The following is a 17579-nucleotide window of genomic DNA, read 5'->3' on the forward strand; positions in this document are numbered from 1 at the left end:
AATGTAAATGAGGTGAATGAGAATGAATTGTATCTGTTAATTTAACTTATTATTACACTGGTCCTTTTGTGGACTTTTTTTGTTGCTGCTGCACATTTTATGTATTAGTATTTTTGTCACTTTATAGAGTATATCTGATTTTGTCACCAAAAGTATCAGACTTTAGGTCATTATTTGTAGACCTGCGGTGGATTTTAATGTGTTGTTAATTGGAAACATGCTCTTCTCTTGCTGGAAATAGATCGCTGTTAGTAGTTGGCAGCTGATTTAGTTCAGACTATAAACACGGGGTCAACGGAGATCAGGTAAAAACTGTCAACGGTGTTCAAAGTGCATCACGTGTACACGTAAAATCAGTGACACTGTGAAAATATTACGAGCCACATTATTTCTTGGATGGCGACAGTAAAAGTTTTGCTGCTCTGTCAAAAATGAATCTGTGAAATAAACGCCCCTTAAGTATATGATTTTTATACCTCAGTTGTAACAGGCTAAATATTAAACTCCACAGGCGCTGCTAGGCTTTAACTTCAAGCACAGCCAGGCGAGCAGTTTCCTCACTTTCCAGTCTTTATCCTAAGCTAAGCTAACTGTCTCCGGCTTCACACTGAACACATAGATATCAGTCAAAGGTCCACTCCACTTGTCAAAAATGTTTTAAAGCATGTGCTGTCCTCAAATGTAACGTGAGCTCGTGATTGCGACACGGGAAAGTCGTGAACACGAAAGGCTTGGTGTTCAAGTGGTAACACTGGCACTCAGATGTCTGGAAACCACTGCTAGTCAACTCCATTGAGTCCGGCAATTTAGCGAACCAGTTACGTAATGTCGCAAAATGGAAAAATACAGAGAACCTATGAATTAAAGTGGCCAAGCAACAATCAACAGTTTCTACAGACGTTGTACGCAGCTTTGAAGATGAATTCAAATCTGTATCAAGTAAAGTACCATGAAAAAATTAACTTCCATAACAGAAAACGTCAGATTTGCACTTAAGAGCTTGTGAGCATTGTGTTCACATCAACAAGGCAAACAAACAACTCTATGTACAGTGGAAAGTGCACAAGTCAACAGCAGGAATGTGTTGTTATTATTGTGTACAGTGCGCAGACATGAAAAGGTTGGTTGAAGGATAACTGTGCGATAAGAGGCTGCCAACTGGATGTGACTGTGGCGGAGGTCAGGTCTATCGCATTTATGATAAAGTGAATGTAATAAACTGAATATCTACAGGACAGGAGACACAACGTCCCAGCACAGAGATGTGTTTTTTCCACATTACACAAGACATACGAACCGTTCATACACTGTAAATAAAATTCAACCACGTGAACAAAGCATCTCTTTTATTCAGCAAAAAAATAAATAAAAGTCAAGACTCTGTGATATTTAAAAAAAAAGTCGCATAAATCTTTATTTATTTAACTTTTGTTCAGTCACACCAACATCTGAATCCAAAATGTCCAAAATAATCTGTACGAGTGACAATCAGTCTCATATAAATCTGTTCTACATATCTGTGTTACATTTCAGGACGAAACATTCAAGTCAATCAGTTTAATCTCGGATTAATCTGAGTCCCCTGCTGTCCTTTTATCTTCTTTAAGCACGTTTCCAGTTTAGTCTCTTGTGCAACTCGTGCAGGCCCACAACAACAAAAACATCCACATTTTAATCGCTCGGGTGACCATCTGATTGTTGATCCGAAAAACCAATATGCTGCGTTCGAGTAATTTCCTTTCCGCTGGCTGCTGTTTTCCACAGACCCGGCTCAACTTGCATTTGCAAATATAAATTTCGATGAATTTTAATTGTCAGCAAACACAAACTTAACTGACGTTCATGTGCTTCAAGTTAGAGGGTAAGTGAAGATGTGATGACAATGAAAAAAATACAAAGAGATATCCGGATGAGTCAAGGTTGCGTTTGAGCCAAAAGAAATTGTGCATATTACAGTTTAGAGGCATCCCGACACAGTTCGGTTAATAAATGCCTCCAAACAACAACAGATCAACGCACTCAGTTCACTGGAATGTGTCAAGAGAGGGAAACATATGAGAAGCAGAACAAACAACACAGAGAATGAGAAGACTGAACGAGAACACGGCCGACATTAGACTGAACACAAACAAAAAAAAAATACTTTTTCTTCTGCTACATTTCCTGACCTTCTTCTTTCCCGCAACGTAATTCACGCTAAAAAAATTACTTTTGCAAATCCAAGTTTTTCTTTTCTTCTCCTGCGAAGAGTTTCCGAACAGCAGACTTGAACTTGGGCACAGATGTTGCGCCTTTACAAGGTTTTTAACAACGTCTTTATCACATTAACAACGAGGCATGAGGCTGGAAAAGTACAGTTGGTGCACGGATGACAAAGTACGTATGTGGTCATATCAGATCACCTTTACAAGTTTCCTCATTGTTGGCTCTTTAAAGATGTTTTGTGCTTTTATCTTACACAATAAACACTTACGCCCTACAACTGTCACACGATGTGAGAAATAAATAAGAAACTAATGAATAAAGGACGAAAAATAGTATGATAAATTAAATGCCTACCTTCTGCCTACTGTGTAGAAAATACGCTAACAGGTTTTGGAAATCTATTTTACAAACCGGATGATCACATTATTGACATTTAAATTAATATATTTTAACATGACCGTGCTTTAAACTGAAATACTTACACACACACACACTATCATACAAAAGACAAGAAACACACACCAGAGAGCAAGAGCAGACACACACACTCACTGAATCTGAGAAGTAATTTCCCCCAAAAACTGTTATTTAAATCCTAAAAACACACATTTTTTTTTATTTCCAGATCGAGATTTGTTACTAATCGCTAACATGTATGTAAAGGATTGAAAAAAATAATTTCTATCAGTTTTATCTTTTTTTTTCACGTGGCTAGAGAGAGAAAACCGTCTGATGTTTTACGTTAGAGTTGCTCACCTGCTGGTTTGTCATGTTACACTTTGCTGAACCACACTGTGGCGCGTCCGTGTGTGTGTTTGTGTGTATGTCGCCTCTTTCCGACAACCTGATGCACACAGACACACACGCAGACTGTAACTGACACTCTGTGTGGGCGTTTTCTGGACGGCGTTTTCTCGGCAGGAGAAAAGTATAACAAAAGAGAGAAAGAAGGGGAGAGAGAGACTGCTGGATTGACAGGACGTTAACCCCACCAGTGTACTCTGATCGTCCCTCAGGTCAATACGTGAATCCACCCGTCTCTTGCGTCGGCGTCTCGCCTCTACGTCCCGCCGTTGTACGAGTAGTCTGCCTTGTTGTGCATCACCAGCTTATTGTCCACAAAGTAGAAGCTGTCAGACTGCGTCTCGTACGGGTGCAGGATCATCTCTCTGACTGCGAGAAGACACAAAAATAAGACTTAGAGTACTGGTTCCCAACCTGTGGGTCAGGGCCCCTAACAGGGTCCCAAGATAAATATGAGCAGGTCACATAATAAAAGGAATAAACAAAGACTTAAACTATATACATGTTTATCTTTAGCTATCCTTTTCACAGTGAAGAATCTTCACAAATTCCTGGTGCCCAAAAGTCAAATCCCAACAGTTTATTTGATCCTCCAATTTGTCCTTTACTGGCAAGTAACCAGCTGTGCTAGATGGTCCGTTACACAGACCTATTTGAGAAGTTAATTCATTCATTCATTCATTTTCTGTAACCGCTTGTCCTCTGGAGGGTCGTGGGAGGGCTACAGCCTATCCAAGCTGTCAGTGGGCAGGAGGCGGGGTGCATCCTTGGACAGGTCGCCAGGCTATCGCAGGGCTAACACAGAGAGACCATTCACACCTACGGCCAATTTAGAGTCACCAATTAACCTAACGAGCATGCCGGAGTACCCGTAGAGAACCCACGCAGACACAGGGAGAACATCCAAAAGGCCCCAGTCGGCCGATGGATTCGGACCCAGAACCTTCTTGCTGTGAGGCATCAGTGCTAACCACCACACCACCGTGCTGCCCTATTTGAGAAGTTATCCTTTGAAGTAGTCTGGATTAGTGCAGGCACTTTCCAAAACATATTTGGCAGTTGAGTTGACGAAACATAGCCGGTGCGTTACACAGACCTATTTGAGAAGTTCATTCATTCATTTTCTGTAACCTCTTGTCCTCTGGAGGGTCGTAGGAGGCCAGCAGCCTATCCCGGCTAAATGTTTCACTAAATAGCTTTAGGACAAGAAGCCGTCTGAGGAACTTTGAAAGTCAGCTAACATTCAGTGTATCTAACTATGTAGTTAACCTGTAGGATTGTAGACGATTCGTCTTTGAGAGGAACCATTGTGCTATATAAGGAGGTCTAAGGACTGAATCTTGTGGCCGTTAAAACAACAAGGTAAACCATTTGCAGGTTTCAGTTGAACGTCTTTAAAATATCTGGACGGCTTCACAGTGAAATTGTCTCACACGTTAATGTCATTCCCAACAAGAACTGTGACCACTACATCAATCCTGTAACGCTTCGTCTGGCACCATCATCAGGCCAACATCTGAATTCCTCTCTCTTGATCATTTTCAAAACTAATCATAATCCCATTGGCCTCATTTGATCTTTGTGTTTACTCCTGATTAATTTATGTTAACATGCAAAAAGGAGGTCCTACACTACTTTACCCAAAGACTGCCTGGGAGATAGTTGGGACCCCAGGACTTCCACAGTGTTTCCTAATGTGTGTGGACTTACTGGTGTCCTCAGACAGAGGTGGGAATTCGTAGATGTGTTCACAGGTGTTCTTGCTGCTGGGCATGCAGAAGCCAAACTCAAAGTCAAAACTCTTGAGCAACTTCTCTCTGAAATAATGTCTCTCGATCATCCTGAAGTTTTCTATGGGCATGTCTCCGACCGTGAACTCAACGCTGGACGGATGGAGACGGACGGAGAGAGAAAAGCGAGTGAAATCAGGCTAAAACAAAACATTTGTTTCGCTGCTGAATGCAAATAAAGATTCAAACACACTCTCTACTTACGTGGCTCCAACTTGCCGCAGTCGGAGAAAAGCTGGGGTGAACTGGTAACGGACGAACCGGCCGGCGTTTGGGTCAATGTCTCTCTTCTCTCCTGCTTTATCTGAGGTGAAGAACGGATTAAAATGAAAAAAAAAAATAAAATGCTTTTAGACGTGGAAGAGCAGTAGAAGTAACAGATCTATACTTATGTAATAACTACTGTCCACTTGCTTTAATTTGAGTGTTTTGGTTTTTGTCAGCAAAATGGAAGATAATTTCTATTTTCTATTTCTAATTTCTATTTTTTAAAATATTGTACATTCATAAACCGTAAAACATGTCCTAAAAAAAGCAGGTGAATGAAAATCTTTTGAGGATAATGCAGCCTGTGTGTTTGTTAAGGATGTTCATTGACTCGCCTGTAGATGGAGGTTTTGTGATTTCAAACAGCACCGTGCTGGTCTCCATGTCTCTGATCTTGAACCTGGTGAAGTCGATGTTGTAGATGTTCTCATCTGGGCTGCACAGATAGTCTGAGAGAGAGATTGAAAGAATGGATGAATGAAAGAAGATGAGAGAGTTACGGATGAACGTATTTGAACCGAGCAGGGCGTTGCTTTTTTGCCACGCTTCATTTGGAAGAATTTATTTCACATACTAACAGCGGTTTATCTGTATATTTATATCTTGATCATTGCACTTGATTTAACACTGAGGGAAGCCAAAGTAATCTGCTTTGAATAAAGAAAATTAATCCTCTAAAAAAACAGGAGATGAACCATGTGAAGCTGTAATCTCAAGTGCTATATGAATAGAAAACAATACTGAGAGTAAACACATCCTGTAAAAGTTATTTTTAAGTCAAAATATGCTCTCAGACATTCAATAACATCAATAACATCATTGAAACAAGCTCCACAACAATTAACAGTATCCCATTTAATTCAGCTTAAATGATTTTCAGCTTTTAGACAGCTGAAAATCTTGGTGAAAAACAGTTTAGAGGAGCCACCTGCTCACAAACACAACACAGGCGCCCACACAAACACCCAGTAAGAACAAGAAGTGAGTTATTTTTGTTCCCCTAATCCTTCCTGCCCTTACCAGGCAGTGTCACTACTTATTAGAGTTCCCCAGCAGAGCAGACACTTCCTGCTTCCTGCCTGATCCCATACCACGGGCAGGTGAAACAGAAACATTTACCCCATTGTTTTAACTGAGAGATGATGTTACTGCTCTCACATCGGAAACTGTGACGTGAGAGAGGAAAATATTTAGGATGACGTTATTTCAGGGACTTGAACGTGGATTACTGCAGGTCTGAGGAGCCACAAGACAAACACAGAGAGTTGTGTTGTTCACTGCCATCTATTAGCTTAGTGTCTGTCTGTCCTCCTCATTTGATTTTAACAGCTCTACAGTATCTCATGATTGACGCATTGTTTTCACGACCCTCACACAGCACGTTTGCTATGTCAGCAGACATTAAGCCGACCGCATCTGCTCGCTCAAAGAAACAGTGGAGACACTTTAATCGCTAATGATGGCGGCTCTGAGCAGCCAATCAACCCAACGGCTGTTATAGCACACTGACAGCAAGAAATGCACAATATCTCCGACACTCTGAGTTTGTCCCACTCGGCTTCTTGTCACAGTTCAAAGCAACGTGACGTGAATGAAGCCGCAGCAGACATGAACACGGATAGATGTTTCACCAAATAGTTTTAGACATGTGCATCAATCATACCAGCCGTGTACACTGCTGGGAACTATTGTAACGTAATGATATTTAAAGCGACTAAAATACTAAAATGAATAACAACGTGTGTTTATGGTAATGAACCCACACAGTATTGTCTCTGAAGACTTAAAGCAAGTCTCAGCTCATTTTTCTCAACTGTCAGATTATAAAATTACAGGTTTATTCACTCTAACTGCTTCAGTAACTTTGCTTTTGCTGCTCAGCTGTCTTCTCAGCAAAAAAAAATGAATAAAAACAACAAAAAAATAAGCTCTTAAATCCCACTGGACAATACTTCAGCACTAATCGGCAAAAAGTCACATCCAGAGGCAAGCTGATGAACGTAGTGGCGCATTGTGCAGGTAAAAGCAAGATTAGGAGTTGGTAGAAACCAGTGGATGTTCATAAAGACGGACGAAACCCCCGTGACGTCACAAAGGACCCCTGAAGAGCAGTTTGGAAGCTCACTGTGGGACGATAAGGCAGACAGCTAGCAGCCTATGAGAGCACCTATTTGTCACTCAAAGCGGCATCATCCTTCATGTTATTTAACTTTAAAACTACATCATTTAAACAGCTGGGTTATATAAAAATTATAGGTGTCATAAGAAAATTTGCTTTTCTTTTTAACCGTTTTTCTTATCAGGCAGTAAACATGTTTATTTGTGCTGTAACGTTGGGCACTTTAAAGTGGAGCTCAATGGGGACTGACTCATTTTTGGAGCCAGCCTTAAGAGGAACTGCAGCCCTTGGCACTTCTACCGTGGCCGGAGGCTGTCACTGAGTAGAGACCAAAACGAGCGCTAAAAACTGCGAACATTTAGCTGAGGTTCATAAAACCGAATGTTACTCACACTTTGCTAATAAACTTTTCTTGATATTAAATAGGTTAAATAATATGTTAAGTGGTCAAGAAATCAGTTTAAACATGACGCTTCTGTAGCGGTTCAGCAGGAGATCACTTGTGTTTTTACATGTGAAATATAAATAAGATGTTGATTAGAACCAGTGAGGATGAAGCTGGAAGCTGAGCTTATTTGTTTCTACTTTAATCCACCTTGGAGGATTATTCACAATACTCCCTGTGAGCTTTTCTTTTTTCTTTTTTTTTTAATGTACAGTAAGGAGCATAGCCTCAAGACGTCCCAGCATGTTGTCAACTCCATTTACTGAGCTGAGTGTTCCTGACAGAGCTGATCTGATTGGTTGTGACGCCGGGATGCCTTTGCTCCTCTGTCAGCCTGAACGCTGAGGTCGGCTCTCCTAAACACATCAGCTCTGCGTACAGCACTTCACTTAATGTAATACCTGAAGATTCAAACTAACCCCCACACGCGAAACAAACACCCTCAGCAGCCGCATCATTTACATTAAATGTCTATGCCTGCAAGGATTAGTGCGTGTGTGCTGCACATGTGTGTAATATATAACCTGTAACAGCACAGCTGGTGTCATCCTTGTTCTTTTGCTATCCTAGAGCTAACAGTTACCTCAGAGCCTCCTAATTAAGTCCCACAAGGACAATGTGGTAGATTGAGAGACAATGGATTTGTTATGTGTGAGACTGTGAATCTCAGTGTCCTTCTGTGCATGTGGGTGCACTTGGCCTCATAAAACCTGACGTGTTTGTAGTAAATTACATGCAGTCTGCTACCTCGGGTCACACACACACACACACAGAGAGGGTAGCTTGCTGCTAGGAGCCACTGAATCCGCCCGGCAGACTCCAGTTCATCACTGTCAGCTCTCCTTCTGGGCTGCGATAGTAAACACCTCCAGACAGAACATGTCCCAAGCTCTCAGTGCGTTTGTGCGAGACTGATCAGATTCATGCGAATTCAACGCGTGCAGCGAAGTGTATGGTCCTTGCAGTCGAAGCTGAATTACGCAACAGAATAAGAAGACTATCATCGGGCAAAGATGAACTCTGCTGCTGGAAACAGGAAGCTCATCCGCAAACCACTTCTTCAAACGTCACCGTCAGCAGGTTTTAAGAAAATCCTGCAGTGACTTAATGTCCCTCATCAGTGAAGACATGTATGAGGTTTAATATTTTATTCCTGCCACTTACAGTTGCATCTTGAAGACCAAACTAACGTCAAAGGTCCAAGGTCAAAGGTCCACCATGTCGGGACCAAAATGTTGCACTTGAACACAGCACGAAGACTTCAGACAACAGTCAGCTGTCACGTATGTCTGCGTAACAGGAGTTTTGTTTATTTTCGTCCCTTTCGTTTCTGCTCTTGAGCAATTGTTTCGCCAATCAGAGAGATCTTTCTCACCGACTCATTTCACTGCTGTTTCAACACGCTGAATTGTCTAGAACAGAGGTCTTCAACAGGGGGTCCGCAGAGGTACTGCATGGGGGGTCGTGAAAGTTTTGGTTGATTAGACATTTTTTTTTATATTTTATATTATATTTTTTGAATTTAAATGTCTTTAAATACACATATACATAAGTAGGGGGTCCCCACTCCATCTCTCCATCAGTTTGGGGGTCCTTGGCCTGGAAAACGTTGAAGACGCCTGGTCTAGAAAGCTGCCAATAAAGGTCCGACGAGAGCCAACCATAGACTGTATAAATATGGACAACGTCTCCCCACTGCCTTTTCTTGCAACTTTGCAGCCAGAGTCTGTACAGTACAGTCCAAGAGTGGAGCCACGTGAAGCCGCGATATCAATGACACCACCACACTTCCGCCAGACTCAATTAATACAACGCTCTGCTCTACCTCCTCCAGTAACAAGGAAATGTTGGATTATACACTGTACTTGTTTTAATTTATTTTTGTCTTACAACTGTTATGATCCCACGGGACCGCTTTACGGAGCGGTTAGCATGGCAACTGGTAGTCACCATTATGTCACATCCTGTTTCTATAACATCAAATAACTAACTGAAACGAAAGTTATCCAAAAAATTTTGGTCCAAGTCCCATCCACTAACATGGAGGAGGTGGAGCTTATGACCTATACTGCAGCCAGTCACCAGGGGAAGCTCTAGTTGTTTTGGCTTCACTTTTGAGGAGTAGTTCCTCCGTCCACCTTTATACTGTCTATGGAGACAACAGTGAGGGACACACTTGAAGAAAGCTCACCACCGGCAAACGGCTTAGTGTGTAACAGCTCTTGTTTGTGCACATGGCTAATACCTATTTTGTTTTTACAGAGAATTTAAATCTGGTAATGTTTTTGTGCCTGAATTTATACTTTATTTATGATATTTTGATATCTTCAGTAAGTAAAATTGATGCGTTTGGCATTTTTCTGTTAAAGTTTTGCATGAGGCACACACATCTATCTATTGCACAGTTGTGTTTTATTGCTGTGATATTCTTTCTAAATTTTGAAGGGGGGTAACAGATACAGGGAGGAGATGACGGAAAAGGTTAATTATTTTCCAGAACTGCACTATATGTGTGAATGTTTGATATAGAATTTGCTGGCGTCACCAAATGAACCAGTCGTGAATTCTTCTTACTTTCACAGACAAAGGCAAAGTGGCACGTTGGGAGTACTTGTGGATATTTAAAGAAACTCCTAAAACCATTTAGTGAAAACACAGAAAAAAAGGGATGTTGTACACAGTATGCGCGATAAGGAGGAAATCACCAGTTCAGAGCCAGACTAGGTCAACACATACTGTACCACATGACCTCGATTCAGTCAAAATACACAGTTCTGAGCTCGTTTTAGCTTTTCACCCAGTTTACGCTGGGACGGGACCCATCCGAGGAACCTTCCAGTATCAGGGCTTAAGATCACTGGCACATGAAACCATATTAGAGGCTTATAAACATGGCGTGCGCGCTGGCGAAAATAACAGCTGACACTGATAATGGGATCTAGTTCAGGGTGTCCCATTTGAGCAGGGCCTAACACAACGAGTGATGGAAGAGGCACGTTGGTGGGTTCATCCTGACAGGAAGTTTCCACTGTTACACGTTTTTTTTTTTTTTTTTCTGATTAATATAAACATAACAGTCTGAGAAATGTGCAATTTTGGCTTTAATGCTGGTTTATTAAGTGTATAATGTGAACCTGAAGGCAGCTTTCTGTCAGTATAACTTATCAAAAACACAATAGGGACTAATGTTTAAAATCTTCAGCTCATTTGCATTGGCTGCAAATGAGCTGAAGATTGGTTTATACTCCCACAATAGGTTTATGCAGAGCCTATTCCATGTTGGTGTGTCGCTTTCTCTGTGTACTTCAGACTGTAGTGACCGAAACTGAGCGGCTCGTGTTGGAGTTGGAGCTAATAAATGTTGAACTATAGTGACTTTGAGCGCGAATCAGAAAAGAGGCTGGAGGAGATCATTTTCTGTGCTTGTCTGACCACTTAGAGACGTGAACAAGGAAACGCTTTTTCAACTAAACTCAGCCGTTGCGGTCTGATTTCTGAGGAAGTGCACAACAAACTGCAGCGTAGGCTAAGCCGTGGGATCCAGTGCTATGCCATACATGAAGCGTCGAAGTGAGATGCAGCCATAAATCTTGTTTATTATCATCTTTTACTAAAACTAGAGGCAATTTATGAGCTGTTTGTGCCACATTAAATAAATATTTGATGTAAATTACTGTAAAAACTGTCTTCTTGCAACAAGTAATACAACTGTTGGATTAAAAAAAAACATATAAACCTAGTTATTTAAACTAAATGCTATTTTAAAACGTGTACAAAGTGAATATTGAGCTTCTCTGGACGATTTCTGAGAGATCACTCTATGCTTGAGGAAACTGAACGCAGTGCGATTCATGAAAGGCTTCGTCATCATGTGTTACAGCACGTTCAGATGCTCGCTAAAAGAACACCAAGGCCACGAACACAAATGTAAAGTGATAACCGAGTTAACAAGTAACTACAGTGGCTGCACAGGATGATATTGTTCCGACTTGAACAAACTGAACACAGCTGCACTGAAGACAGTACGAACAGTGATGCATTCACTCAGGGCCTGAAATGTTTGATTTCTTGCCAAGGACAGTGAAATAAAAGAGAACCAGGAATATATGACAGCAACAGACAGGACCACTTTAGCTGGTTTTAATGAAATTAGGTCTCCCAGTTAGGTGGGAGAAGGAAGGCACTTATGCCCAACACAGCTCACATGGACTAATCCGGTTTAGTTTCTCGTATGAAGGCAAATCCAACTAATGACTGGAGAGGGGGGCAGGGGGAAAACCGTGAGGAGGGGGAGGGAGATGCGGGACAAAGAGTTGCAGGTGTGCAGAGAGAAGCAGGACATAAGTAGCGGAGCTTAAATGACTGCAATTAAAGAAATGACCTTTTTACCGCATTGAGATTTGCTAACATCTGGTGAACTGGGACAAACTGTAGAGGCAAGATGCTGAAAATGCCATCTCATCATTACCCTGCAACTTTTTAATTAGTTTGCATTTTAAGGGAAACATCCTGCTGATTAAATAAGAAAAAAAAAGCAGCATTTACACTTTTAACTATCGTGGCGTCTGTGTTAGCATGCTAACAGGCTAAACTAAAATGACTTACAACCTCATACCAGCCAAAAACCTTAGATATTTTCACAGTCGTGTTAGCATGCCAATGTTAGCATAATAGCATTTCACTCAAAGGATTACTGAGTCTATTTACAGCTCTACAAAGCTGATAGCACATTTTTATCTAAAAATTCTTGCATGTTTTAGTGAAGTTGTGCTTGACGTCAACACCCTGACCCGTTTCTTAGCAAAAATAATTGGAGAAGCATTTTAAGAAGCACCAATTAATGTAATATTTAACACACTGGAAATGATACCACTCAGGCTTCAGGCATTTTATCGTCACTTTTACATTTCTTAAATCAAAACCTTTGACTTGAAGGCACACAATCCTACATTTAGGCATCATTAATATCCAAAATGTCAGCAGCTCGTAAAAGTTTGTAGGATTCTTGTGTTTCAGTTACATTTGCTAAAAGTAAGAAGAAGACAACATGGGAGGAAATAAATCCACATTTGCAGGTCGTCAGTGTTGAACGAGTAAAAAAAAAAAACGTCTCAGTCGTTCTTTCTTATCTTTGCGTGACAGGCCTATGATGTATGTCAGAACTTCCCTAATTATAAGACACATCTGTGTCATTTTAAAATTATCTTGACAAGCAAACAAAGTTGGCCTGGTTTCTTCACCTGCTTCCCCATTTAACTTCACAGCACTGAGCATTTAACTGCAGCACCACACCAAAGTAGCACAAACCAACACGGCTGCAGGCCTAAGTGGGTTATTTCAGCTCCAGATGCCTAACAGCATGAACCAGAGTTTATTCTAGCAGATCATCACTCAGTTATTTTTCACACGAGGTCACTGGCCGGTTCACACCTCATGTTTAAATGAGAGCTTCTGTCAAGTCTCACTGCTGTGAAAGCTTTTCACGGTACTCAGGAAACGTCATCTAAAACAGTGAAACCACATGAGTGGTGTTGATCAGTGTGGCTGACAATGTAAACAGTATCGATCACTCCCCGCTGTCTGCAACACAGTGTTAAAACATTGTGTATAACACAAGCTGTGGCTACATCTTTTAACTGAACCTAATACTCGGCTTGTGAAATGTTGTTTAAGATCCACTATAGTAAAAAGAAGTGTGGGTGAATATATTTGTCTGTGAACAGAACAGATGATGAGCGACAGTTTAACTGAGAAGTGAAGTTTCTGAGACATTTCTCAGGGTAAAACAACAAAACATTCTTTGACTTGCGATGCTGTTGTGAAGCCGGGCTGAATTGTGTTGCATACAGTCAATTATGTTTCATGCCATTTAGAGAGGGAATCAATTTCAGCCACTGGCGAATGTGCAGCAGCACAAAACATGGACACACAAGTCACAAAACAACAGAAGGGCTTTAGTGGCTGCCTTCTCAGGAGAGACCTTGTGTTGTTTCCTGCTTTCTTCGACACCAATAACAGTGTCAAGCAAGTGTTAGCATGTGTGTGTGTCCATTTCTGTCCATAAAATCCATCAGGTGTCAGAACACCTACGCTGGTAAACGGGGGAGAAGAGGAAAGAAGGGAGGAAGTGTGTGGGAGAAGAGAGATGCAAGCTCCACTGTCTGTAACCAAGGGGAGATGCTTCACGTTGCCGTAGTGATTCAAGCGTGTATCCACGTTGCTGTGGTGATTCACACATGCCTCCTCTTGCCTCCAGCGATGACGCTGCGAGATAGGAAAGTGAGAGTTTCCAAGACCATAATAGGGTCCAGCGTGGGAGACAAAGTGCACGCGTCCCTGCGCAACCGGACACCGATCCCACACGGACTCACTTGAGGGATCACCGACCACAGCCTTTGATTTGAACACGAATATACACTCACATGTGTTCACGGTCAAGTAAAAAAATCCAGCTGAACACTTTCCTGTTTCTAAAAATGGATTACTTAGAGGACAATTACAGAAACTACCAGACTTTAAAGTTGGCTGTGACCAAAAAGCAATCTGAGCCAAAGGATGTTCCCAAAGCTCAGTAAGCTGTGATTATGTTCGAGTGGACAAGCAAGGACTCACCATAACTTTGTCTTCCTGTATCTTACACTTATATCAAAATAAGGATGAGATAAAAAGGGATTACAAGAAGAGGAGCATGATTTGAGTGGAGGCGTCTTCGCTGTAGGAGTTAGACGACAAGCACTTATAGCATCTCACAGTTACACGTGGAAATGCGTTCGGCTGAGCGGGAAGGTATGTGACCGACAGAAGCAAAGATGCACTTGGTTCGGGGTGAAACCGCCCCGAGAAGATCTGACAGTGTGTGTAACTGTGTTGTGTAAGTCAGGTATTACACCGGCCTTTAAATAGTCAGTGTCCCGCTGCCACCTGTTAGCTAACTAAGACCTGAGCGTAGATGTAAGTGTTCCTGTGCACATTAAGAGCTTCCTGGAGATTTAGTGTTGTGATATAATTAAAAAAACAGCTGCATTAAGTGGCATGCTATGTAACCACGAGTAGGGAGTAGCTAAATTTGACTTTAAAAGTACTTAAAGACAATAATTTGGATTGTTAGGTTTTGTTGCTCTACTTCCATTTAAAGAAACACAAACTTTCAGCTGATGTGTCTCGTTGTTGCAGATCAAACTAACCAACAACAGGATATAATGAAGTTAAAATTAGCCCCAGCTCAACAGCAAAAGGCCACGTACACATGGATGCATCATTAACATTAATGCAGTCATGTAATATGCCTGCGTTCATTTGATTTTCACTGCACACTGAACGCTCCGTTGTGAACTAGATGTGAACTGAGGCAAAGAGAAGCGCACAGGCTGCTTTGAAGGATGACCCCTCAGTCACCCCTGGCATCTCACTCTAAACCTCTCGGGTCAAATTAAACTGAAGGGAATAAAATGCTCCTCGTCATAATTTCCAGCTCTTCTTCAAGTCCATCACCACACTTCACCTCCCTCCCCCCATTTGCGTGCTAAGCTTTAACCTCCATACATCACTGGCAGGCTTGCACCTCCACAGGTCACAGGTTCTACTGAGATGCCAGCAGACTAGAGAGGGGGTTTTAATGCACATCTGCAGACATTGAGGGTGCAGCATCATGTGTTTTCAACGGGCCTCTATAGATTACATAAATGAAGGAGGAGGGGGGGACACAATGACGCGATGCATGAGTCATACAGGAGCTGTCACATTTTGACCACCCGTGTCCTTCTTTTTCTCCCTCAACAACAACAACCAGCAGCTCTCTCAAACTTACTCTCTGTGATCTTCTGCAAGCCCAGAACATCCTCCGGAGTGACCATCGCGCTGGCGAGCAGGTCCTCCTCCGTGGTCACCGGGACCCCCACATCGGCCGAGTTGCAGCCCTTCTTCACTTTCATCGCCGCCGTTTGCTTCGGGCTGCCGTTGCTGGTGCTGTCTGTGCCGCTGTCGGTGTCTCTGCCCGGATTACTACCGGCAGTCTTCTTAGCGCTTGATGGGTCCTGGCTGTTGCCTCTGCTGGTACAAGAATAGCTCATTCTCCGCTCCTCCTCCCCCTCTCTCCTAACCCAGGGCTTCGAAGATACAAAACAGTTGCCTCCCTCCTTCCTTCCCTCCCTCCCTCCACCGAAGGATGCAGAGTTGCTGTCCGTTATCCGGTGCTTAATTCAAATCCGCTTCGTCTGTATGATCCTACAGTCTGTCTGCGGGTTGCATGCAAACGACCCCGAAGCTCTGGTTGGCTAGAGCGCAATATGCGGAGAGCTGGCTCTCTTCGCCGCTGCTTTTCTGCGCAGCTGCTCTTTGACACGCTGTTTTCGGTTGTGTCAAGTGAAGCTAGACGTCTGTGGCAAATAATCTGCTGGGTTTGAAATTGAAAAAGAGGCGGCAGATGGCTGTCGCCGTCAATGAGGAGGAGGAGGATGGGGAGGAGGATGGGGGCAGCGTCTCAGTAGCGCAGAGAGCGGCGGGTGCTTCTGCGCACAGTCTGCGCTCCAACCGACGAGTGCGCACAGCAATCAACATGACAGACAGCTGATTGATTCAAAACCCCCTGATATTTGCATTTATTTAAGTTTTCTGTTGAAGGTGCAGCCGAAAATAAAAAAAAATAAAATTAGGTCCACTGGTAAGTATATTTGTATATCTGTGGGAAAGAGTTAAAGTGGCTATATTCAATAATAAGACAATAAAATAATAAAAACAACAATAGGGCACCGTGGTGTTGCCTATTCTTGTGTAATTGCATACACTTAGGACACAATTTTTCTTATTTTAGCTCTTTACCAAACCAAACTGAAGTTACGATTTCACTGTTGTGCATAAAGTTGGGATAATCTTGTTTTCAGACACTTTCCTCTTTTTATTCCTATTTCTACACATCAGTTATATGTTTTTGAGAAGATATACACTTTATCTATCAAGAATAAATCACATTGTTTTAATTATTTGATGAGAAAAGGTAAAACTTTTTAATTCCAACTTTATGGGCAACAACGTAAACAGACCTGAAGTGTATAAGAATTGGAGCCGTTTTGTGTCATTGTCCATCTGGACTATAAATAACTGACAGATCATGCTTTGCAGATAATGTTGTATGCCTTGTATAATGAACAGTTCCAAGCCTTCCACACACTTTATTATTTCATGCTCTTTCAAGACTGGTCTGGCCTTTTCAGTGAACCTTCTCTATTTGCTCTCATGAGGTCTTCTCTTTATGGTATATTTTGATAATGATATTTCTTCACTTGACTGGATGAAGAGGGCTTTCTTCACCATGGGAAGAATCACCCTCCACAGTTGTCTTCTGTTGTCCTTACATTGCTGAGGTCATCCGCGTATTGTTGCTTTCACAGGAAAAGGAAGGAAATGTTGTGTTTCTAAAATAGATTCGCTTGATTAAGGTTAAACCAGGAGAAGTGGTTAAACTTCTGCCTGTAAATACGTGCAAATTAAACCACACAAGACTAAAGTCACGGGAGGGATTTTACTGCTGAACGAGCAGTTTCACTTGCATTACATTTTCCTGATAAAACCTCTGCACTAAAGCAGGATTAACTATTACTTGGATGCACTTATTTTGCCACTGAAGTAATCAACCTTGACTCAAAACACAGTGAAAAAAAAAACAACAGGTACAAATGGACTTGAACTCGTAGACATCTGTAGATTGTTGTGACACAGTTGGGGGAGCTGAGGAGGGAGCGGCATGGAAACAACACAGCACAGTTTTAATCCTATTTCTGTCTCTTTCACTCTCTACTGATGCATGTAAAGTCTCTGCATGACTCACTGGAGCTCAGAGTCACACATGACTATCTATCGCAGCTCTGCAGTGGCATTGTGATGGCAACAGTGCCAAACAATGTGAAGCAGCCCCGATCAATAAGTAGTAGATAAGACAGACGCCTATAGACTT

At 42.0% G+C, this 17579-nt stretch overlaps 1 protein-coding gene across 1 annotated transcript; it reads right to left on the reverse strand.

Moving 5' to 3' along the window:
• Window positions 1-1431: 1431 nt before the first annotated feature.
• Window positions 1432-15810, reverse strand: unc119a2 (unc-119 lipid binding chaperone a2). The gene is made up of 5 exons (XM_084564150.1): window positions 15438-15810; window positions 5402-5515; window positions 5004-5103; window positions 4720-4892; window positions 1432-3378 (listed from the first exon to the last, which is right to left on the reverse strand). The coding sequence occupies exons 1-5, from the start codon at window positions 15697-15699 to the stop codon at window positions 3266-3268; spliced, it is 762 nt and encodes a 253-aa protein (XP_084420276.1). The 5' UTR covers window positions 15700-15810; the 3' UTR covers window positions 1432-3265.
• Between the last annotated feature and the right edge of the window lie 1769 nt (window positions 15811-17579).

This window comes from Chelon labrosus (genome assembly GCF_963514085.1).
Source record: "Chelon labrosus genome assembly, chromosome: 17".
Lineage (NCBI taxonomy): Eukaryota > Metazoa > Chordata > Actinopteri > Mugiliformes > Mugilidae > Chelon > Chelon labrosus.

Coding starts and splice junctions, on each gene's coding strand:
- unc119a2 (XM_084564150.1), bottom strand. CDS start 15,699: ATGAGCTATTCTTGTACCAGCAGAGGCAACAGCCAGGACCCATCAAGC. Junction 5,516..15,437: donor CTTGCAGAAGATCACAGAGA/GTAAGTTTGAGA, acceptor TCTCTCTCTCAG/ACTATCTGTGCAGCCCAGAT. Junction 4,893..5,003: donor CTGCGGCAAGTTGGAGCCAC/GTAAGTAGAGAG, acceptor CCATCCGTCCAG/CGTTGAGTTCACGGTCGGAG.